The following is a 25,063-nucleotide window of genomic DNA, read 5'->3' as shown; positions in this document are numbered from 1 at the left end:
GTAGGTGTCAGTGTGAAATCCAAGAGACTGTATACAAAATTTTATAATCTAATGTGCCTTGAAGGACTGTGATGGCAAATCTATCACAGTGCATCTTATTCAGTTAGTGCTTTTTCTAAAATTGCAAGCAAGTAATCAGCGGCAGCGTGATTTGTCTTTGTATGACAATAATAAAAATAAACAATGCCCCACTAGAATGACAGAAATTGAAAAAAGAAACAGAAGGCTTTGCCAGACACCCAACATGTTTGCTGCCTTTCCCAGAGAGAAAACATCTGGGAAACCCCTCTGTTTCTCTTCAAGCTTCCATCATCCTAATGGGCGATTCCCAATTTCCTTCAGCCTCCCCGCTCTGTGCAAATTCTAAAAAATGAATGTACGCCATATGGTAGGTAAACAGCGCAAGGAAACAAGATTTAACCATGTGGAAAATCCATTTTGCCAGGTTTCCAATATACAGTAGTGCTATCATACGAATTGGTCACAGTACCTAGTCCCCTTGCGTGGTTTCACTATAGTGAAAATGCTGCAAAAGAGGTACTATAGATTGAGAAGGCGTAGACATGTAGATGTATATAGAAAAAGACTGAAGGATTGTCAGCTTCATCAGATTCTCAATGGACCTTGCTGTATTTTCTGCCACCTGCTGAAGTTTAGTAATCTATGTGTAGTATAGAGGGGCTATTCTGTCAGTGGGAGAAACTGCAATATAATTCAGCCTTTGCATTCAACACTAGAATAAAGACCTAAAAAAAAATGGCATGCACAGTGGTTTATTCACTGTGGCACAGTAATCTAGCACTAGCCAAGGAATAACCCCAGCCCCATGCTGAGACACAGCCACAGAAAGCAAGTGAACAGGAAGTGCCGAAAACATTTGATTCTACCTTAGTTTTCTGCTGTAAAGGCAAATAATTTAAAAAAAATAAATAAATAAAAAAACTTTTCTATTGAATTTGATCTTTCTCCCTGAATGGTAAAAAAAAAAAAAAAAACATTGACTATTGTATTAAAAACCAGGGCTGAACCGATGTCGTCACCTCAAAGCCCAGAGATATTCTGCAAAAATCTGCAGTATCTCTCCTGGATGTGGAATACATGAATCTCAAACGAAACAATGACACAAATAATTCAACACATTCCAGGCATTTTCATAGAGTATTAAATATGTTCTTGAGAAGAAAATTCAAGTTCAGTAGAATTAATTTCAACACATATCTTCATCTAGTTTCTTCACCCGGCTCAACAATTATAGCATAAAGAACGGCCTTGGAACCCCACTGCAAACTGACAGAGCAGTGCAATGTAAATCAGACCAAAGGTTACTAAAGGTTACTTTAAAAAAAAAAAAAAAAAAAAAACACCTAGCTAGGCCAGTAATGATCTGCATTCTCAGGAGTAAAGTTTTAATGTAGCTGTTTATCTGCACTAACACAGTGTTGCCACAATAAGCCCTAAAACCCAGAAATAAGCACATCCACCATGTCTGGAGTTTTTAATGCTTTTTATTCATGTTTGTAGTTCTCAAACAAATCTTTCATCAAAGTGCAATGGATTGTGGGTAATATTAGCCATTAGAGTGTGCATGTATCCGCTTCAAAAATCGTAGACCTGAAATAGTAAACCAACCCCGGGACTTTTGGCATACTCTTTTCAATATACTACGATTTAGGACACACTTATTCTAATCTCACATACTATTTAGGATGGACAGTATGAACATTTGGATGCAGGGAAGATGTTTCTAGAGAGCAAATACATTGATTACTTTGGTTCAGGTGTGTTTAATTAGGTTTGTAGGGTTAGGTTTCTACAGGACAGTGGCCCTTTAGGTACAGGTTTGGACACCCCTTTGAAATGACCACCCATAAAATGATCAGTGCTACCCTACTCGATTTATTGTTTTCATGTGTCTTGAAAGGCAGCTGCTAGCAAGTGGCTTAAAAGAACTCCGATGGTTGTCGGGAGACTAAATATTATCACAACTAACAGGTAAACTCATCTACTCAATCGTCCACTTTTTCAGCCTCATATGTTTGTGGTGATGACCTTAAATAAATGAAATGTGTAAGAATCATAAACATTTGTTTTTCACAGAGTTTATTTTCTACAAAAATACAAAAGCTAATATAAAAAATATTTTGGATTATTATCATTTTTTTCGTGATAACCTGGGTGATGCTAACTTCCGGGTTGACCCACGAAAATATATAATTCCAGGCATAATTTCTCTGCTAATTCATCTGACTTTTTAGAACCAGACTTAAGTAAGCTTAAGCTTAAAAAAAAAACAAAGAACTGAAGAATGGCTTATCTAAACCATCAGGTAGCACTGTCACACTTATGTACACACAGCAAAATGTTTGACCAGGACCATAGTTGTATATGGAAGGTCTTACCTTTCCAATTAACCTTGGGAAGGGGGCTCGCTGGTTCTCTGGAACAAACATGGGGGGCACCAGCAAGGATCTTTTGGATCGGTATGGCATCATGTCTGACAGACCCAGGATCTCCTAAATCACAGCACAGAAGACAAAAAAAAAAGTGAAAATAGTTTAAATATAAGAAATTAATGTGTTATTATGTGTCACTCTATTTTAATGCCAAATATAACATATTAAGCTGCAATTTGACATTTAGCTGACCATTTTATCCAAAGGGACTTGAAGTACACTTATTACAGGAACATTCATTGGGCTAAGTGTTTTGCTCCAGGGGACACAGTGATGGATCATAAATCACGCCTTGGAGGGTTTTAACCCATAACCTTTCAGTTGCCATCCCAGATCTTTAACTACTATGCTATTATACACCACATTAGTCCCATAATGTTATGAATACTTCATAAAATCAATGTAAATCCCTTCGTGAAGGACACTACCAACTCTTACACTGGGTATGTCCATATAACGTTATTTGAATGGATAGAAAAACAGTCACAATACATCCTATTAGATACAGGGTTACTGAACTATGCAGACATCTGATAGTGCTAATATAAATCTCTGGCAGGCACATCAATACAAACAAGGCATACAGTGCTTTTACCAAAGTCATTAAAATGGTCATTATGGTGGTTTTTCACCTTTCCTGCCATTGCTTCCTTTATTTAGATAGAAGCTTAATTGAAAGCCATGTCCTATTCAGAAAAATAAACTAAGCAAACAATGTCAGAAGCTTTCATTCTACAGCTCTAAAATGTAGTTGAGTGGAAACTAAGCCTTAGAGTGAAAAAAGTGACATTAAAATGAATAAGGCATAGTGTATCGTCAGCTGTTCATTATCACAAAACATCACTCTTATGTCACGCTGATCTGGTTTATTTTGTGAAGATGGCCACCTGACTGTGCATTATCTAGCATATTATGCAGCCACAAACCAAATAAATAAGTGAATACATAGAAATAAAACATTTATTTAGTTAAAAAAAATTAGCAAACAAAGAGAAAAAGAGCACAGAGAAGCATTAAAACTGTGTAGGAGATCAGTTGCCAAGAGTAACGGTCAATTATATAGTTTAGTAGTCATTATGGAAAATATCTGACCACATAATGTCACAAATGACCAATCAGAATAAAGTATTCCAGACAAAACGGATATAAATATGCAGAATGTGCAATCTGAGCCACAGATCACAGATCACAGATAAATGCATCAAATTTTATTCCTATGGGTTTCAGCCTTTCATGTGACCACTGAAGTTTATTAGCATCTCAATTCAATAACCAGGCTAATCAGCGTCTCTCATGTTGTCCTCTCTGATCCATTCTTTCTTCCTCGCCATTTTGTTCTATTCTCTTTTCTTTGTCAACACTGTTGCAATTACAGCCCCTAAGGGCAATTAGATGGCAGCACAAATTATATTTGTCACTCAACACTGACATTAGGGTGAAACGGAATATATTAGCACAGTGGCAGCGACCCGTGCAAGATCCCGCTGGCCATAGACAGCCATATGGCACTAGTAAATGGAACTAGGATATATTTTGATGACCCAGCTCAAAATGCTTTCCACAAACCAATGGGTCAAGGCATAGCTGTTTGGAATGCTCAAGCTAGGTAGACACTGGAACTGCATCATCTGGAACTGCATTTTTCAGGATTCTCTGCTTAATATATATATATATATATATATATATATATATATGTATATTTCAGGATTTTCAGGAAGGTTCAGGAGTATATATTTAAAACAGAAAACCTTTGTAACAGATTTGGGGAAAAGGAAAAAATATACTGTCCCCATCTACTTAATGAGTTGTTACAATGAACTGATTGTCTTTTCAGGAAAAACGTTAAATAAAAGTCTAAAGATAAATGTACTTGAGAAGCAACACTGCATAAGACAAAGAATTGTTTTCACTGGTTGCATCTTAAATTTAAGTGCATTTTGTGTTTTAAATCATGTATTTTCCATGTACTTTAAGGCGATAAATTTAAGTGTTAACTTGTTTATAACAAATGGGAAAAATAAATTAGTATTCAATATAGGTTGTCTGAAAACAAGTTTTAATATTTTATGCAATAATGCTTATTATGTAAATTGATATTATTTCAAGAACTTTTAGACATTTAGACAGTTAACCCTTTTTTTCTTTTTTCTTTTTTTTTTACAGTGTAGCTCAACAAGTTCTGTAGTTCTATTCTAGTAAAACAACTTCCATAAAGATGAACGTGAACCCTAACATATACCTTTCCCTAGCCATTACAGACCACCTTGTTCTCAACAAACCAGTCATTTCAAAGTTTTGGTATCTCAAAAAAATGTATGCAAATGCAATTTCAGCAGTACAGAAGTTAAATATTAATGGCCAAATGCAGAGAAATAATTAAAGTACATTAGCAAATTGCATTATAACCTAAATGGCCCATCTTGATCTGCCCAGTTTGAAGATACCATTTGTGAAATGGATACATCACACCACCATCTCTGGGGACAGCCTGAGCTATTAACATGAGGAAGAGCGTCTCGAGTACTTTTCAGTATGATATCTAGATTAATGGGTGACGTTTTTCAGGATATTTCTCTGCAAAACTGAAAAAAGATCATAAATCCCCACAGATCAGTCTTAATAGATTTTTCTTTTAATATGTTATTTAAATGAATTATTACAGCCTCCTGTTGTTTTGATGTCATTAGCAGATACACACCACTGTTTCTCTCCAAAATCTCCCTTTATTGAGGGAATTACTTTCACCGTCCTGCTGTCATGAGCAAAAGAACACCATTAAACACAGAGATGAATTCTATTATCAGAGCAACAGTGGTATTAATAGTCTTAAAATGCTTGATAGTTAAAAAAAAAAAAAAAAAAAAAAAAGATTCTGATATCTCTGTTTGTTCGGCAAGTCTTTAGAAACCCTTTTTTATGCTTCACAAATTCAGCTGAATTGAAGCTGAGGACACGACGACAGCATGTCACCACACAGATCCCAGCATGCATCTGAACTCATTACAAGAGTGAACCTCTCTGAGCTGCATTACAAGGCAGAACGAGGAGGAAGGAGATAGAGGGAGGGCAAAAAAGAATGTCACCTCATAGCAACTGGAAAACAGCAGCTACGATGACTACATAGTTTGTCAAGGTTGGAAAAGCACCACTAAGAAGGCTCTTTTTGTCAATCCAGTCATCTTTTATGCTTCAATTTCCATCTTTTTCTATTTCTGTTTGCTTATCTCTTTTGTTCCTGTTCTCTAAATTACAACCTTCTAAACATGCACTCCACAGACAGAGGTAACTTGACAAGCTATTTATTGTGTCCTACTCGTATGTCATTTTCTGTTGGGTGGGAAATGGTTGGCGAGCGGTCACAAACTTTCTATTTGCATTGGAAGCACAGCACGTTCTGTCCTTGCTGGATGTCTTTGGTCAGGCTTAGAAGCGGTGGAGTGATGGGGGAATGTGAAAGGCTACATTCAGAGCTAGTGGAGCTTTTTTTGCATCGCTCTGACATCATTCATAGCCATATAATGTGAATCATAACCTGGCAATATTTGATACCCACACTCAGAGATGGAGCAAACTAACCTATTTCCATATATATTGTGCACATTTGAAGGTGTTTAATCAATCAGAATCAGAGCATTTTGTTTTATTATTATTATTTTTATGCAAATTCGTTTAAATGAGACTTTTTTATATACTTTTTTTCTTTCGATTTACATCTGTTAATTTGTCAAATAAAAAATTAGTAGAATTACCTTCTATTTGTACAATATATCATTGCATTATTAAAATAATATGCTTTATAAATAATATAAAATAATAAGTTTTATATATATTAAATGCACAACCTTGCATAAAATTTCAAATGTCATGGATCTAAATGCGACGGTTCGCCCAAAAAATTCTGTCATTATTTACTAACCCACATATTGTTCCAAAACTGCATGACTTTCTTTCTTCAGTTGAAAATAAAAGAAGATTCAGACCCCATCATTCTATAAAATATCTTTTATGTTCCAAAGAAAAAAAGTTAAGTTGAACAGTTTTGGAATGACATGAGGATTTCATTTTAAAGCTTATTGTAGTATTAAAACGACCGTTCTATGGAAATGCAACATTATCAGTGGTGTAATGATTCAAACTCATAATCATACAGTACCTGAATCACCTTTAAGAAACTGCTTTAAAGTCACTATGTGTCTTTCAGTCACTATATTGAAACTTATGACATACCAGAACAGAACATCAAATCAGTCCCTTTACCTAGGCTGAGAGTACATTTCCATGAGATAGTAACCAATATGTCCTCCCATCATAAGGGGAGTTTATGTTATTCTCATCCACTACATAAGGGGCATAAGTGACAAAGTGACGGGTCTTACGGTGAAGATTAAACATCTCCGTCAACTCATCGACTCTCTGCAGTGAGCGATGGAGAGAATTAGAAAGACTTATGGAACTTTAAGAACCTTCTCTGTTGGAAAAATGAAGGGCTGCATTGAGGTTATTGATGAATTCCTTTGCCACTCTTCCCCCGCTGCATTCTCAAGGACAGAAAAATGCACCGTGCCGCTCTGAGAACAGAGCGAAAGGTCTGTTGTGTGTGTTCGCTATGCCTTTCCTCTGCCAGTGATGAACACTGTTTGCTAGAGCGTGCTGACATGCTGAAAAGAAGATAGTCATGAATCTTTAATGTTTCCTGTTCATAAATTACAGAGGTACAATCGTCCCTGCTTCAGCTTTCTCCGCTCTATGAGGTAGTCTGAGCTCTCATTAATAACTGAAACAGGGCGGCTTAAAGATTAGTGGCATTCGAATCCCAGCCATAGAGTACATTGCACCACTGAGCTGCATTGAGGATTATGTTTTTTTTGAAATTCTTCCCACCATTTAGCAAATAAATTATGTGTGTTAAGCAGTTTTAATATGTTTTAGCTTATTTTCAATCCCTGCAATCATCTGACGGCTCATGGTTAGCTCCTTGCGTGGAACTGAACCAGCAAAATTTCGGTTAACAGCCTCAACCATTAAACCACCCCAGCTGTCTTTTGAAAATGGTCAAAACTGCAATGCAAGCAACTTTAACATCACAGAATGAGCTGCTGGTTTATGGGGACCAAGATCCAAGGCTGTCCTGGGTCATGTCCTAATCTTATTTTCACTCTATCGCTCATACCTCAGTAAACTGTTGACTGTCAATAAAGAAAAAAAAAAAAAGATTAAAATAAAATCCAAGAAGTGATAAAGTTATACATTTTTTTACTTACAATTATTTTAATATCCATTTAAATTATTAATTAAATGTTAATTTTAAATATTACATTTTAAATATTTAATTTTAATTAATTATTTAATAAGTAAATAATTATATACTTCAAAGATAATGAGTGTGATTCATGATTATGAGTGTGAACGACACGTATGACACTTTCAGTGAAATATGTGTGCAGATAGGGAGTTTGTTTCCCAAACACATTATTAATTGTTGTGGGTTTCAAAGTAGATCATTGTAATAATGGCTATTTTAGTAACATCAATGCTACTGCTAATGGTGTGGGGTTGAAGAAGTGGCACTTGAATCTTAGTAGCTGGGCTGTGAGAGTCCTTTAGACAAAGAACTGTTTTATAATACCTCATTTGTTAGCATTCCCAGTCATCTCAAAGGCATTTTCAATCCCTGCAATCATCTGACGACTCATGGTTAGCTATTGCGTGGAATTGAACCAGCAAAATTTCGGTTAACAGCCTCAACCATTAAACCACCCCAGCTGTTTGGTGTTTGGTGCTGTGGGTACCCAACATTTAGATGGCACAGACTTCTGGGCACAGTTTTTTTTTTTTATGGCAATCACCTAATGCCAATGTGAATAATAACTACACAGAAGAATTTCAGTCTGACATGCTAACTAAAGCTGGTTTGTTTGATGGCACTAAAATAACACAATCATAAGCTTTCACAACTACCCTAATCTGTGGTGTCTAAGACAACAGACAGTGAAAAATGCATTTCATACTTCTAAGCACCCCCCACCCCCCAAAAAATGCTGTATATGCTTCTTGCTAAATAAATAAATTAATAATCCTATTTAGATACTTTTTAATGGCTGTCAATAAAGACAGAAGCAGGTACTAACTGGCCCATGATAACTAGCCAAGAACAGACCCTTTAGTCACAGTCTATCTTTTTACAGAGCTCTCCGTTTGCTATTTTATGAACTACGGAACCACTGTTGTCTTTAAAATGCCATGTTCCCACCGGTCAACAAAGTTAATAACTGTTTTATAACACTTAACACTTTTTAGTCTTGTTAACAGAGCAGAAAAAGTTAAAAAGTGATCAAAACCCTGGATTTGCTTTTCCTTAGTCATCAAAACTCATCAATAAATAGGACTCAGGGTTGTCAGAGGCATTGCGTCCTTGTCAATTGTGCCATTCTGCTGCACACTGCCCTATTGGGACATATCATTACTCATTTCTGACTTCTCATTTATCCAGATGGAGAGAGGAGTCGGAGTGCCAGACAGAATCCTCAGGGTTTGCATTGCAGATTCGCTGCCTGTATTCATTTATCTCAAAAGGTCTTTTTAAACCCAATCTTAACATTTATGATGTACCACTTTCTATGAAACAATGACATAACATTACTTTAGCCAAGGCTAAAGAAACCAGAAAGGCCAATAAATAAGTAAAGGCAATAAATAAGACCAATTTCCAACCTGTAACCTTGTGACCAGGTCATCCTCTTCTTTAGAATAAATGAAAAATGACTGTCAAAGAAAGAACCCAGTATATTTCTGCAGATTACAAATGGAAAAGTATGAAATGTCAAGGTCTTACATATTCAAAGCATTTTTTTTTTCTTCACTCCATTGAGTTTCTCCATAGAAACGCCAGAAATGAAAACAATTCAGGAAATTAATTTGAATATGAATCCTCTGTAAAATACAAATTTATACCCTGAACTCTCACTTTTCTCATAAGGCCTTTACTTCAGGCTTGCTGTGCAGGCAACTACAATTACATCACGTCAACCTATAGGGAAAGACGGAAGCCTTTTCCATTTCCACTCGCACTTATCAATAATCAAAATCCAATAAAATGGGCATTAACTCAAATATGGCATCAATAAGCAGAGCTTCCCTTCGGTATTCACTAGTTGATGCAAAGGTTTTCTGCCGGGAACAAACCAGTGGGTTAGGGCGAGGTTTATTTTTGAAGGCTTAGTCTGACTGTGATTACAGGATGTATGATCCATAATGACCCTGCTTCCAGGCTCTCGCCTCAGCCTCTTCACACACCGCTGTTCTCCCCAAGCTCTCTCGCATAGCAATCACTTCACTCATGCTATATATCTCATCTGAGAGTATAATTCATAGTTTATCTCAAAGAGGTGGGAGCTAGTTGCTTTTCATTCACTATGGCACTATATGCAATATAATACAGCTATGACCTAAATGTTGCAGGGATGGGGTTTGGGTGATGTTAAAGTCTGGTTTAAGAATTTTTTTCTTCTTCTTAAAAATCATGAATATTCACACATGTACTCACTTACTGTTTTTAGTCAGGAAGATCTGTTTGTGTTTTGAAAAAAGTCTCTCACATTCACCAATGCTGCATTTATTTGATCAAAAATACTTTAAAAAAACTGGAATGTTGTGAAAAAGAATTACATTATGACATAACTGCATTAATATATTTTACATAAAATGTAAATTATTTCTTTGATGAAAATCTGAATTTTCATTAGACATCACTCCAGTATTCAGTGTCACATGATCAGAAGTCGTCATGCTGATTTGCTCAAGAAATATTTCTTATTTTTATCAATGTTAACAATGGTTGTGCTGCTTAATATTAGCATGGAAACTGTGATACTCTTTTCAGGATTGTTTGATCAATAGAAAGTTAAGAGCAATTACTTGAAATAGACATTTTTTATTGCAATGTGAAAGTCTTTAATATCACTTAATTTAAATTGAATGCATCCTTGCTGAATAAAAGTATTCATTTCTTAAAGAGAAAATCTTATTAACCCCATCATTTTGAACGGTAACATACTGCATACCCAAGAAAACCCTCCAAAAGAGAATTCAAGATATTATTTTAGATTTATATGTTAGAATATTTTGTTCATGGTGTACATCCACTGTCATTTAATGTTCATTTAATTTCATAAGGAAAGAGCCTTAATTGGCAAGACTGGCAATTCATTTTAATGAAATAAAGTACTTAACATTATTAGTTTTTATATGGTTAAGAAAAAACATGCCGTTATGAACATAAAAGCCACAGGGGAGCAATTTCTCGCCTTAATAAAAAAGAAAAAGTTAATTTCTACCAATGGTCACCTCTAAATGAAATATGTGGCTGTCCTCATGGATACCATGACAGGTAATGATAGGTAATTTCTAGTCTGAGCTGGAGCCTGTAAATATGATGGCAGTAAAGACACACTGAATGACGCATACGTCCAGTACTGAAAGAACAGAATCATGGGTATCCAGACATACCATGTCCCCAGCTTAGAAGACCATTTAAAATGACAAGATTGAAGACTTCAGGCAATTTAACAAATTGACACACACACATACACACACACAGAAACGCTTACCCTGAGTGTCTGAGGAGATCTGGATGGTGCTCCCATAATGGTCACCTGTGCCATGTCATTGACATGATTGTTGACACCATGGACAAACATGACATCTCCACTGTCAATCACGTGCCTTCTGGGAACCAGATTCAATTTGTCATCTATTAGGAAGTCAGTGTTTGACACTTCAAACTCCACACCCTCATTCCCAGCGCAGTCATCAAACATCACTGCAGAAAAATGCAAGAGAAAAGGAGAGATTGAAATATTAGCTTAGGAGAAATAAAGTATATCACATATCATTATATAGATAAAAGAAGAAAGGACACTGTTGAGGTGATACATCTTATCTTTGATGGAAAATGACCGTAGAAAATGTCCCTGTAAAGGTGACTATGCCTGACGAAGCATATTCATCCATGAACTAAAAGCAGGTTAAAAAATATAGCCCATTCATCAATGGATATTAACATTAAATAGAGAACTTTAATCCTCAATAATATCGACCCCACTTTCATCTTCAACCATCAGGTCTGACTGAGGAAGATATAGCCACTCCGGGCCAGCTTATCCCCTCTGATTCCGTCCGTTTCCATCTTATCTCAACGCACCATACCTCACTTTCACTCTTTTCGTCCTCTGTGACATATTTCTCCTCTCATTTCCCTTCCACATCCCTCTTTTTCTCATCCATAACTCTTCTTTTCCTGCCCGTTTACCATTCTCTTTGACACTCTAAGTTATGTTCTTGTAACTCAAGGTGACCTGGGGGGAAAAGATGTGAATCGGGCATCTTCAAGTTGTTAAGATATGGTATAGAGTTATTATTCCTGCAAACATATGCCTGTGCACATTATGTCCATTGAGAATATTTTGCCCATTGTTTTTTTTTTTGTTTTTTTTTTTTTAAATAGCCATAACAAACAACAACAACAACAGCAAAAAAAAAAAAAAAAAAAATTATATATATATATATATATATATATATATATATATATATATATATATATATATATATAGCAAATTTAATCAAAACAATAAAAAATAAAATAAAAAATATCCTTCCATTGTGAAATATAATTACAATTTAAAATAAATATTTCCTATCCAACTATATTTTTAAATGCAGTGTAAAAAACTTTTTCAGCAGTCATCAGTCTTCAGTGTTACATGATCTTTCAGAAATCATTTTAATATGCTGATTTATTGCTTAATAACATCTCTTATTAACAATCTTTTAAACAGCTATGCTGCTTAATATTTTTTAGGAAACTGTAATATATATTTTCAGTATTTTACTAATAAACAGAAAGTTCAAAATCAAAAAAAAAAAAAAAAAAAATTAACTGATCCCACACTTTTAAATGATAATGAGTAAAATAACAAGACAAAAACATGACTCTAAAAATAGCTGATATGAACAGCAGTGGTGGCTATTAAATTATACATTATTATAGTAACTATATTACTGCATTGGTATTAAAATGCTCCTACAATCACACTGTGTCTAAACTGGATGTCAGAAAGAAATCACTCCAATTATGTATCAATTTTACAGAAGATATATTGTGGTATAAAAAGCATAGCAGGATCTGAACCGGGTGACACATTCCGACAGCCTTACAAGGGCTACACATGTATACAAGCAAAGGCACACACATTAAAACCCTTCACAGATTCAGCCTTTGAACCTTCAACGTTTTTTTGAAAATTCGATTACATCCATAATAGCTTAAGTGAGAACTGTAACCGGCTATAGCCACATTTAAATATGCCATTTAAATGCATTCAATGAAGATTTCATTTCAGTAAGTGAGCTGGAGCAGTGCCAATAACATTATTTTGCATTCGCTCAGAAATCGCATTTCTGTTCAAAACGACTAATGTGGCAGCGGCAGCTCCAAAAACAGAGGTGTTTAGCATGACACGTCAATAATGAATGCCTCTGTAACCAATTAGCTTAATTGCTTAGCAGCCTTGATATACGTTGCGCACTGCAGTAAGACAAAAAGTGTAAAAACCTACAAATATCTCACACCTGTGCATGAGCTTTATTAAGTTGCTTTTTCTCTTTAAAACTCCTTTTGTGAGCCACACTGGTTGTCCGAAAAAAAAAAAAAAGAACATTATATATAACTCGGGCAAGATGAAGGTATTGTCTTGTTCTCTTACTTAAACATTCACCACCATACCATACAAAGCATCCTCAAGCGAGGACTGTGGTGATGCTAACAGCATTAGCACGGTATGAGCACAGAGTGTTTCACATATCTTTTCAGCTAATTGAATTGAGGCAGAATCAGTAATGTGACGCCCTATCGATAACCTCCATGAACACAAGGGATGAAACTGCAGGTAATCGAATCAACAGTCATTTTATTGCCTGCAGAAGCACCTGTTTCCATCAAAAGGGATCATTCAGTGGTGCAGAGGAGGGTATCTTGGTGCCTTTCAAGCAAATTCACTTTTTATGCATGATTTTTTTTTTTTATGTTGTATGCGATCTGGACACCCACAGAAGTAAGAATAAGGTCATTACTTCAAGTTTCAAATGTGCACTTGCAGACCAAATACAGACAGCAAACCATGTGTAGGTTCATGTGGGGGAGACTCTTTCCGGGAAGCAGGCGGTATGGCAGGAATTTATGCATTATGCATTTTCTGAAGGAAATACTCAAAAGGGTATCTGTGGTGGGAGATGCATAAAGCCAATAAGCACATTTAAGGTAGTTCAGGCCATTTAAAGAACAATCATCACATTAAATCTGCAATGCTGAATCTACAGTGCACTGTAGTGCCATGATAACAGATTAAACTGAATCAGATTTTAACAACCTGTCCTCCAACCAATACGCTTGTATAGGTCGTTTGTTCAAATCCCTGAAATACGACCCATCAGAGTGTATACTACAATTGCATCCCTAATGGCAACGAACGGACGTGCACGAAAACGTATATGCTCAATAAATCATAATTTAGCATGATTTCTATGAGGGTTAGGTTTAGGGGTGGGGTTAGGTATGGTCATTCGAACGAATAAGCCACCTAGTAAAATATGTAGGAAATACTGTGAGATCGGTGTAAAACGCCCACACATTGCATTTAAATAAACGTGCGTTTTGATTGTTAATAACGTTATACGTCAATTCATGACGACAGACGCAATGTGATACTGTCGTAATTTTATGCCCGCTAGAGGGCGCTTAATTTTAAAATGTAAATATCAGTCGTAAAAATGCTTGCACAAACGACCTATATGATCGTTTTTTGTTGGAGGACAGGCTCGATTTAAAAGTTCTAAAATGAAATACAGGCTAAATAATAATATGTCTTTCAGTTGTGTTATCTTCAGAGTCAAACTAATGACAGTTTTTTAAAAGTGAAATACGTAACAAATACCAATGCCCCTGCTAGTATTTTTAAGTATATTATTTATTTATTTAGAGAAAGACAAATGATTGAGTGCAAAATAAGGAAATAAATAAATCCATTGCAATATTGTGTGAGGTTATTAGTAAGGACAGTATTATGATGACAAGAAGTTAAATTAAAATACATGCAAAATTAAATTATACCGTACATTTATTAAACACATACACTCCAAGGAAGGAGATATGAACAATTAGTTAAAAAAATGATGTGAATGAATGAATGAATGAATGAATGAAAAAATATCCCTGAACCCCAGTTTGAAAATTCCTGTGGCCATTTGCATGAAATGCTTCAACTAGTCTTACATTATTATTTTTTCCTTCTAAGCCTGTAATACAATTTTTGAGTCAGTTACATAAAAACATAGATTAGTGTACAGGGGGTAATAGTGGAACAGAGTAACAGTGGCCAATGGTGGGGCATTCAGTGCACAGGACCCTAGCGACGGCCCTGGTCTAATATGTTAAGACCCACTCTCAAGTTTATGCAACTTGCACCTGGTTCGACCAGGAGTTTTCCAAAGATGCATTGAATAGTCATATAAAAGAGGCTTGAGACATATTAAAGGCCATGTGGTGTAGTCATACACAAACACACATCCCTCTTCTAAAAGTCATGTATGTGACCAAAAGTCACAGAATTACCAGGGGGAAACAGAAAGGTCATTCTGGATTCTTTTCTTTCTGTCTTTCCCTAAATCATCAACAGCAGTAGCTCTCCACAGCTTCTGTCAGTTCTACCGTCAGAGTCAATCTCTCACACTTTGAATGTGATGTGGGCTCAGCTAGACTAAGGGTATTAATGAGCTCTCGTGTTCATGTCTCTCTACGTGCTCCAGGGATGGTAGCAGTGCAGGGCAGTGTGTGCCGCTGTTGTGTGCTGAGATCTGCTCTTCCACCTCGGCTGTAATGAGTTCAGTCTGTCTGTCAAACTACCCACCTATCACTGTTGTGGTTATCATCAACAGCACAACTGAAGATCTCAGAGGAACACGTGTGCTCTAATTATACTCTCAGCTCTCGTTTCCTAGCCTTTCAACTTGTTCATGTGTGGTTTTTGTAGTTGATTTATTTTCTAAATGTCCATCTTTCAACAATTGCTTCTCTTGCTGATCTCAATCTCACTTTTTGTCCTCCTCCCTCATCTAGATCATCTTCTCACCCCGTGTTTATAAACATCGCACAAGGCCTTTGTCAAATTGTATTCTGTGATTGCTGGTGTGGGATCCATCCATCTTAGATTCGACAGTTAAAAGTGGGATCTTGGAAAATAAACTGAGACATGCTGGCAGCTGGTTAAAATGAGTGTATATCATAGACGTGTGTCGTTTTTTGTTGCCTCAGTCATAAATATTTTGAAATGACCATGAAACAGTATTTCATAACAGTTTTGTTAAAAATGTATATTTTTGATCTGTTGAATACATAAGTGAATTATAGAGATTTTTCCTCTATATTCGCAGCCATTGTGTCAATTACTGCATCATGTATTTCAGAATTAGTTCTGAAAAACATAAATAAATAAATTTGTAGTTGACGTAACATCTCCATTATTTAAATTAAAAAAGCTTAAAATTTGCATATGCTGTATACAAGGAAATGTATTTCTTTGGTCCTTGGACTATTCATCATTTTAATTTAGAAGAGCTGGACATATGTTTAAATAGTTTCAGAGGAATTACAACATGTCATACCAGCAAGATTACTTCAAATAGTAGACTACAATATGTTAGAGATCTGGAGGGGGGCGGAGGGAGGATTTGGCATCCGTTATAAAATGCATAAAGGAACTACATTTTCCACTGAGATAAACGATGTTAAAAGATGCACAGACTTCTAAGCATGTACATGTAAAACAGCATATTGGTCAACAAGCTACATTTCCCATCATTCAATGTGGCAGCCCAAGAATGATCAAAAGGCAATTACACACCTTATTTGCATCTGTTTTCCCTTTAATTACTATGCATCAGCGCTAAAAAGCAACCTGTCTTTGGGAGGCAAAAAACTAGAGCGAACTACAAAACTGTCCAGAAATCATTTGAGCACACATGCTGTAATTATGATTTCCAAATATGCAAAGTAAGAACTTCCAAGAAGAATGCAACATATTGTCAGAAGCGTTGTTTTGTCATTACACCATTCGGTTATTTAAAAATGACTTTTTAACTAAAATTTAAATGCTGAAATAAGGACAAATTTCAACTATGTTTCTTTGTGTGGTTCCTTCTATTTTTGAAACAGGATACATGTGACATGAGTGATCACCTCTCCATCTGCAACGCTTTTGCTTTCTCCTCGGCTCTGTTTGTTAGGTGCATGCATGGTAACTGGTTAGAGCTGTGTCCACCAAAATCAATACAAATCAAATTCACTGAGGTTTTCTCTTCGAGCACTTAACCTTTTCAACTCGGCCGCTAGTTCTTTTATCTTCCTCAGCACAAAAGCTTTCAGGGCCATTTTGATGACAAATGCCTCCAACACACATATTTACACACAAACACATTGTCAAGCATCCATGCTTACCGGCATAATTGAGGACGGTCAGGAAAATGGCCATTTGTGCTTAACAAACCGCAGTCAAAGGATTGCTCTTTGCAGAAAACCGAATCAAGCAAAGACACAGTGAATTTCTCAAGCGCCATGTATCTGCTCATTTCCTTTTCCATTACACCATTTTATTTTGCTTTCAATAAGAAGGAGAAGCTCTTTATAGTGTGCCAGTAGCAAAGCAAACAGTGTCAGGCGTTTCAAAGGCAGCGCGTTGAGTGTTTGATGGTATTGTCTGTTTGTTGCAGTAGAGGACAGGAGTATTTTAGAGAGCCTATAGCTATGGACTGCTTTGATGTTGGCTATCAATAGCAGACCCCTCTCGTCTTAAAATTAGTGTTTTTGAGTTCAAATTGCATCGTGCTACAAGGATTAGCTTGTGGGAGTTGTAAGCCCCGTTGGAATTCATATACACACATGGGAACCTGCTACATAGGCGAGCAGTTTATCACTGATATGCATATTGCGTAATAATATAGCTCAGATCTAATAAATGCTAAAACATTTCATTTACTTATTAAAGCTGTGTCAATAACTGATAGCGAGAAACCTCAACAGAGTTCCACAGTAGAGTTCTGGTAGTAAAAAGCCCAATAATGTTTTTAAGAGAGTAAATGATTTTTAACAATAACTATCAACCTACAGTGAGCTCTGAGGTTTTTAAGCGATTGTTTACACTTACACTAAGCCAGAAGTAAATATGATTTCTTCTAATATTCTTACAAATTCTTACAGATTCTTTATTGCGATTTATGGTTTCATGAAGAAACTTTAATATCCATGGCATCTTTCCATTGCATAAAAGAGTATTTATAATGTACAGAGGTTCTTAAGATTATTAAAATGATCCTCACAATGAGAAAAAAAAATATATATCTTACCTGTTTGCAGAAAGGCTCTTTGGGCAACTTAAAACAGTTTTTTTTTATATGGCATTACAATAAACATATGATGCATAGTTTACTGTCTCAAAAGTCTTGCACACAAAAGTCGTTAGTCCTTTTCTCATTTTCATGTTTTTGGGGTTTATATTTCTCTTCAAATCAAGTTGATTATTGGTTGGTTGATTTTTTACACAATTCATTGATACCTTTCAGAGCTGGTAATGTTGTTTTAGGTTTTTAAGCCTTTATGTACAAATTCAAATTTGGAAATAAATGCGAAAAATACTTCCAGAACAAAACCATGGAAAAACTACACACATTGTCTAAAGTAAACTAAACTGTCTGAAACTGAAAATGTAAAGGCATAACTAAAACTGTCCCATAAAAAAAAAAAAAAAAACGTGTCTGATATAAACAATTCCAATCCTTTTGGGTGACTAAAGGCTGGAATACACTAGTACAACCTTTGCCCATAATTTTGGCCTTAATTACAGTCTAGACAATTTGACAGTTACCTTAAACCTGAGCCTGTCTGCAGATGTGAGTCGAGAGTTTTCATAGAAAAACACAAACTCCATTTTTTTTGTCATTTTCATATCAATTCAAGATTTTGAGTTGTTTGTATGCAAAATAAATGTCAAGCAATTCTGGAATGACAACATGGTGTCTGAACCTAGCTGTGCCTGCACCGATCCCTGCCTTTGGATTATACTACCACTGAGCCATCAGCAGCATTAAAACCATGCAGTGGATATCATTGATTCCAAGTGTTACAATATCCACTCTTCTTTTAACGGCTGATGGTTTCATCACAATTAACCAGCTCGTTAGAATTTGAGGATGTTTATCTGCAGTCAAGTAAATGGTCTAGCACAAGATTTAGCTCAGCAGGAGGCAACAACTAGGATGACATTTCAGTGGTCCATCCTCCTGATCAGAGGTGAAGCGACCAGTTTGATTCAGCATCTGATCTCATAGCGCTAGCCAATCACACTTCATCGCTCTGTAGCTGGGTTCTACTCCAGCTGTGGGCTCCTTCAGTCAGCCATTGAAGAACTGCAGCCTCTGTCTAACCCAAGCCTTTCATGTTGGGATTCTCAGATCAAGACCATTAAAGGGCTCATCTAATATTCGCTTTAGAAGTCACAAACATAGCTTCCTGCTCCATGGGTGGGCTGAAAGCCCATTTTCCATGTGGTGCACTGAGTTTTGACATATCAATACTGTAAAGATACTAGCAAAGCCTTTTAAAGCCAAGATCTGAAGCTCCAAAAGTAGGCAAGCAGCATCAAGAAAAGTCTACTCAACAACTGTATGGTCTGCACAGCTTTGTAAAGACATCAGTCCTTGGATAAAAGCTGTTCTTATACTGTCTACTGAGATTACCGCCCTTGTCCAACCAACCACATTTCTGTCTTATGTAGCGAAACACTAGTTTGTATCCGTATTCGCCCTTTGAGAGATATGGACAGGTTACCAGACTACAAAAATGTCAAATGTAATTGAAGGTAAGTCTTCAAACGAGCTCAGTAATCCCACACATTCTTCGGTCACCTCCACCTTCTGACCTCTGTGGTTGGCGATGGTCTCAAGGGCTCTCTTAACAAGAGCAGCCTGATCCTGCAGAGCCGACCGTCCTCATCACCCTGGCCTGCTTTTCGCTCACAACGGCCTAGTTGGTTAACTCAGAATGTCTTGAAAAGGACGATTAGAATTGCACCTCTGCCTGGCCCCGAAAAAGAAAAACCCATTGGAATTCCTTTCAGATTTACACCGGGGCTTTTCACAGGAGCCCACTGACATTCACAGCTGCTCGGTTGAGGGGAAGTTCAGTGAAACTGATCTCTTTAGGCTGGTGGGTAATCACTGAGCTACAGCCAACCGGATTCAACTCTGCTTGATGGCTAAGCAACCTTGGCCTAAGCTAAGCACAGTCCCCCACTGTTCCTTGAGCCTTTTCGAGGGTATCCAGCCAGCACAGATGTGTGACTCCTGGAACAGTGTTTCAGTCATTAACAGGTACCAATAATTATTTATTTTATTTTTCAAGTGTCAGCAAAAAAACTAGTAAAAATACATGGAATAATGCAATGCATAAATAACTAGCCATGTGCAAAACTTCTCAATTCTAGTTATTCAGCATCTGACTACTGGTAGTGTGTATATGTATATATATATATATATTGTTCTAAACAATATATGCTTGTTCAATAAATAAACGTTGTACTAAAAACAAAACAAAACTATAAATCTTCTCTGTCATTGCAGTGAGTGTGAAACCTTTGCAATACCATAATAAGTGAGTGAGTCAGTAGTTTTAAAATCTATATGTGGGAAGTTTGCTCTCTCTGCTATTAAACATAAGGGTTTGGATGATCTGTGTAAACGGGGTTGAGTAGCAGATTACTGTAGTGATTCAAACGCCTACCCAAGTCCTTTTATTCTGTTTGATCCATTGGCTTATCTATAGCAGACATCACTGTATCACTTCAGATAGATAGTATGATCTAGATGGTGACAATTCAGGCATTCAACAATGTATTTTTAAGCTTGAGTGAATGAATACTCGTATTTGCCTCGAATGTGATGGAAATAACCTCTAAGGTTAAGAATCTTGAAGCGTATAAAATCAGACAAACCTGTCCACTTAATAAGGGGTGACATAATGTGTCCAACTAATACTGTTTCCAGGTCCAAGCCTCAACTCATTTCACTTTAGATTACTATCTCAAGAGTCATTTATGAGCACTGTTCATTCATATTAAACATTTAAGATAAAAGTTTGCTGTACACTAGAGTCTCGCTGCTCTCAGCGTCCCAAACAAAAATTATTTTTAAAATATATTTATATGTTCATTGTCTGGCTATCTGGGATTTTCGTATGGAGTTAAAGGGTAGGATTAAAAAAAAAAGTTTTGGTAGTATATTTTGCGCTGTTTTCACGTGGCATCTGATAGAGCGTTTGGACCCGGAAGCAAATAACCAGACACCACCTGATTCAAATATTCCAATTAAAATTCCAAATACAAATTATAGGCCCATTTCAAATCTTGCATTTATGTTTTAGAAAAAATTTGTTTCTGGTCAATGTTGCTTCTTCCTGCAAAAATGGTCTGTATGAATAATTTCAGTCAGGTTTCAGGTCCCACCATAGGACAGAAACAGCACTAGTTAAAATTACAAATGACTTGCTTATTGTGTAAGATCAAAGCTGTATCTCATTGCTAGTTTACTTGATCGAAGTGCTGCATTCGACACCATAGATCATGACATACTCATAGATCGATTACAAAACTATACAGGTATAAAAGGGCAGGCTCTAAGATGGTTTAGATCGTACCTGTCCGATCGCTACCATTTTGTTTATTGAAATAGAGAGTCAGCTCATTTATCAACAGTAAAATATGGAGTGCCACAAGGATCTGTCCTAAGTCCTCTGCTATTTTCAATATGCATGTTGCCCCTTGGTAATATTATTAGATTATATGGGATTAGTTTCCAATGTTATGCTGATGATACTCAACTATATATCTATATATCAATATAACTATATATAAGCCAAGGGTGCATGTAAGTGTGATCTAAATAAAAGTTTCTTCAAAAGTTAGACATATACTGTAGTTACAGAGTCCTTCTCTTATTATGTTAAAAGCAGGAATACATGAGATCCTAACCTCAGCCACCCACACAAACCTGCCCACACACAACACACACATTTGCTGCAGCATACATGCAGCTGATGTGAATGAACAAAAATAGCCAAGAGAAGCCAGCCAATTAATTTCTATTCATCTGAGATCATAATCATAATGTAATGTTTTTTATAAAACTGCTCTTAAATATGATACTCTCACCAGCAGTGTAGTATTAGAAGCAGTGAGTTTAATTGTTTTGTTTTATCAATAACATGCTCTTCTTCTAGATTTAATAAGAGGTCAACGGAAAAAAATAAAAAATAAAATAAACAACACATTTTCCAAACAAACAGAGAAAAGCCAAAATTCCATCATGTATAAATCTAAACAAATACAAGTGCTTCTAAATTAATTAGAATGTTGAGGAAAAGTTCATTTATTTCCGTAATTCAACTCAAATTGTGAAACTTGTGTATTAATAAATTCATTACACACAGACTGAAGCAGTTTAAGTCTTTGGTACTTTTAATTGTGATGATTTTGGCTCACATTTAACAAAAACCCAACAAATTTGAATAATTAATAAAACCAATTTAAAAAATATTTAGTGAATTGTTGGCCTTCTGGAAAGTATGTTAATTTACTGTACATGTACTCAATACTTGGTAGGGACTCCTTTTGCTTTAATTACTGCCTCAATTCAGCGTGGCATGGAGGTGATCAGTTTATGGCACTGCTGAGGTGGTATGGAAGCCAGGTTTCTTTGACAGTGGCCTTCAGCTCCTATCTTTTTTTGGTCTCTTGTTTCTCATTTTCCTCTTGATAATACCCCATAGATTCTCAATGGGGTTCAGGTCTGGTGAGTTCGCTGGCCAGTCAAGCATACCAACACCATGGTCATTCAACCAACTTTTAGTGCTTTTGGCAGTGTGGGAAGGTGCCAAATCCTGCTGAAAAAAAAAAATCAGCATCTTCAAAAAGCTGGTCAGCAGAAGTGCTCCAAGATTTCTTGATAAACGGGTGCAGTGACTTTGGTTTTCAAAAAACACATTGGACCAACACTGGCAGATGACATTGAACCCCAAATCATCACAGACTGGAAACTAGAAACACTGGACTGCAAGCAACTTGGGCTATGAGCTTCTCCACCCTTCCTCCAGACTCTAGGACCTTGGTTTCCAAATGAGATACAAAACTTGCTATCATCTGAAAAAAGGACTTTGGACCAATGGCAAAAGTCCAGTTCTTCTTCTCCTTAGCCCTGGTAAGATGCCTCTGATGTTGTCTGAGGTACAGGAGTGACTTGAGGAATACGACAACTGTAGCCAAATTCCTTGACACGTCTGTGTGTGGTGGCTCTTGATGCCTTGACCCCAGCCTCAGTGCATTCCTTGTGAAGTTCTCTAAAATTCTTGAATCCGCTCCACTCAACTTTCTGTTAACATGCTTGGATACAGCACTCTGTGAACAGCCAGCTTATTGGTTATACATTTTTGTGACTTACACTCCTTGTGAAGGGTGTCAATGATTGTTAGAGACCATTTTGAAGGCTCAGGAAACCTTTGCAGGTGTTTTGAGTTGCTTAGCTGTTTGTCATCATATTCTAATTTGTTGAGATTGTTAATTGGTGGGTTTTTGTTAAATGTAAGTCAAAATCATCACAATTAAAAGAACTTCGACTACTTCAGTCTGTGTGCATTGAATTTATTTAATACATGAGTTTCACAATTTGAGTTGAATTACTGAAATAAATTAACTTTTCCTCGACATTCCAATTTATTGAGAATAACCTGTACATACATACATACATAAATGAAGAAAACTATAGCAGGCTCAATATGACTCAAACTGTGTTTCAAGCACATTGTAATCAAAAACTACCAAAGTTTCTTTGTACTGTATACATTCAGAAAACAGCCCATTTGGTATATATTCAATGAGCAAAATGAAATTGCTGGTATTATGTCAAAAGAAATTCTGACAAAAGCACTGAGACTACATACAGTAACCTTAAACTAATTTGTTTTAGGTGACGTGAAACTAATTGCCTAATTACCAACACAATTGCTTGTTAAATGTGTCCTTAACAGACAAATAGATCACTGCAAAAAATACTGTCACAAATGCCGGAATTTAAAATGTTAAAATGTTAAAACAGTGGATGAAGAGCACAGAAGCTGTAACACTGCAAACAAGTATTACATATTATTGTGAATAAAAACCAGTGTACTACATCAGAGCAAATTCATTTCCTCTCTCCACAATATACATTCTGCAACAATAGAGATCAAACTCATGTGGTCAATTTTAATGCAATGAATCACAGCACAAGGGATCTACCCAATCAATGGAAAATTAATTTTATTTTGCTATTGTTACAGGTAATGTTGCAAAAAAAAAAACTTAAATCAGAAATTTTAAACCATCACAAGGATCAGAATCAAACTGCAAAAAACTGAGTCCAGTATTCTGGATGCCATCATGTATAAGAAGCAATTTCAGCTCAATACCCTAAAGTTGCTCCAGGGCAGCAGTTCAATTTTTTTTCTAGGCGAATCCAACAAATCACATCAGTGGATTAACTGTCGGAATAACTGTTATGTTTGAAGCTCTCTGTTCTAATGTTATAGGTCACAAATGCTCTCGCAGTAGTCTCAGAGTTCAGCTACATTCAGCACCAGCTTCATGGCAGGACTCGCCATGTGCTTACAGTGTATTACTGCAGATTAGCAGCAGAGGAGAGGAGTGGGGGCGGGGGCGTGTATGCGTGTGTGCACTGTATGGTAATCATGGTGGAATAATGAGAGTCTGCGATTATGTTTTTCCTGTTGTGGTTGCTTGTTATCTCTGAGAGTCAGCAGGCCAGAGCAACAGGTTTCAATTGACATACACCCACACATGCAAACACTCACACACACAAATGTAAGGACAACACAAATATGAAGGACAATTCATAATGTGCCACTACTTTGCACTGCCATTAATAAGTAATTTGTACATGAACATCCCTAATCCAAAATGAAGAAATCAGGACTGATGGATGGAAGAATGGACGGAAGGATGGATTTATATATGTGTACATTTTTTTATTATTATACTCACTTTTTTCGTATATTTACAGAAAATGGAAAATAATTTGAATACCAACATTTAACAATTATCACTTACACATCTAAACAGTTATCAGCTAATCAGTATCTGCCAGAATTGAAATATCAAGCATCCCTGCCAAAACGCAAAAAGCGCCTCAAAGCAGCTCTGGGTTCTCGAAACTATAGCACTGAAGAAAAAAAAATCAAGACTGGCAAACACATGCTTCACACAATGTCAAAATCCCCCCTCTTCAGCAGCATACTTTAAATATGGCACAAATATATATATAAAAAAAGCAAACTAACCTCACTATATTTTTGTTTTGATTTTCATCCCTTTTTTTTTCTCACCTCACTCTGTGATTTAATTTGAGAATTGGGAAACATAGTGTTCTGCCATCACAGAACAACGGCCAGAAAAGAACCTTGG

At 36.3% G+C, this 25,063-nt stretch overlaps 1 protein-coding gene across 1 annotated transcript in view; it reads right to left on the bottom strand.

Annotated features, from left to right (window-relative positions):
- LOC127933837 (cadherin-13-like) overlaps window positions 1–25,063 on the bottom strand; it is a 300,617-nt gene that overhangs the window by 150,545 nt on the left and 125,009 nt on the right. Inside the window, exons 3-4 of the mRNA XM_052530852.1 lie at window positions 11,060–11,271; window positions 2,400–2,513 (exon numbers count right to left, since the gene is read on the bottom strand). Coding sequence (XP_052386812.1) covers window positions 2,400–2,513; window positions 11,060–11,271 — 326 coding nt within the window. The remainder of the gene's footprint in view (window positions 1–2,399; window positions 2,514–11,059; window positions 11,272–25,063) is intronic.

This window comes from Carassius gibelio, chromosome A18, assembly GCF_023724105.1.
Source record: "Carassius gibelio isolate Cgi1373 ecotype wild population from Czech Republic chromosome A18, carGib1.2-hapl.c, whole genome shotgun sequence".
Taxonomy (NCBI): Eukaryota; Metazoa; Chordata; class Actinopteri; order Cypriniformes; family Cyprinidae; genus Carassius; species Carassius gibelio.
The sequence above is the reverse complement of the archived record's forward strand: the minus strand, read 5'-3'. Positions and strand labels throughout refer to the sequence as shown.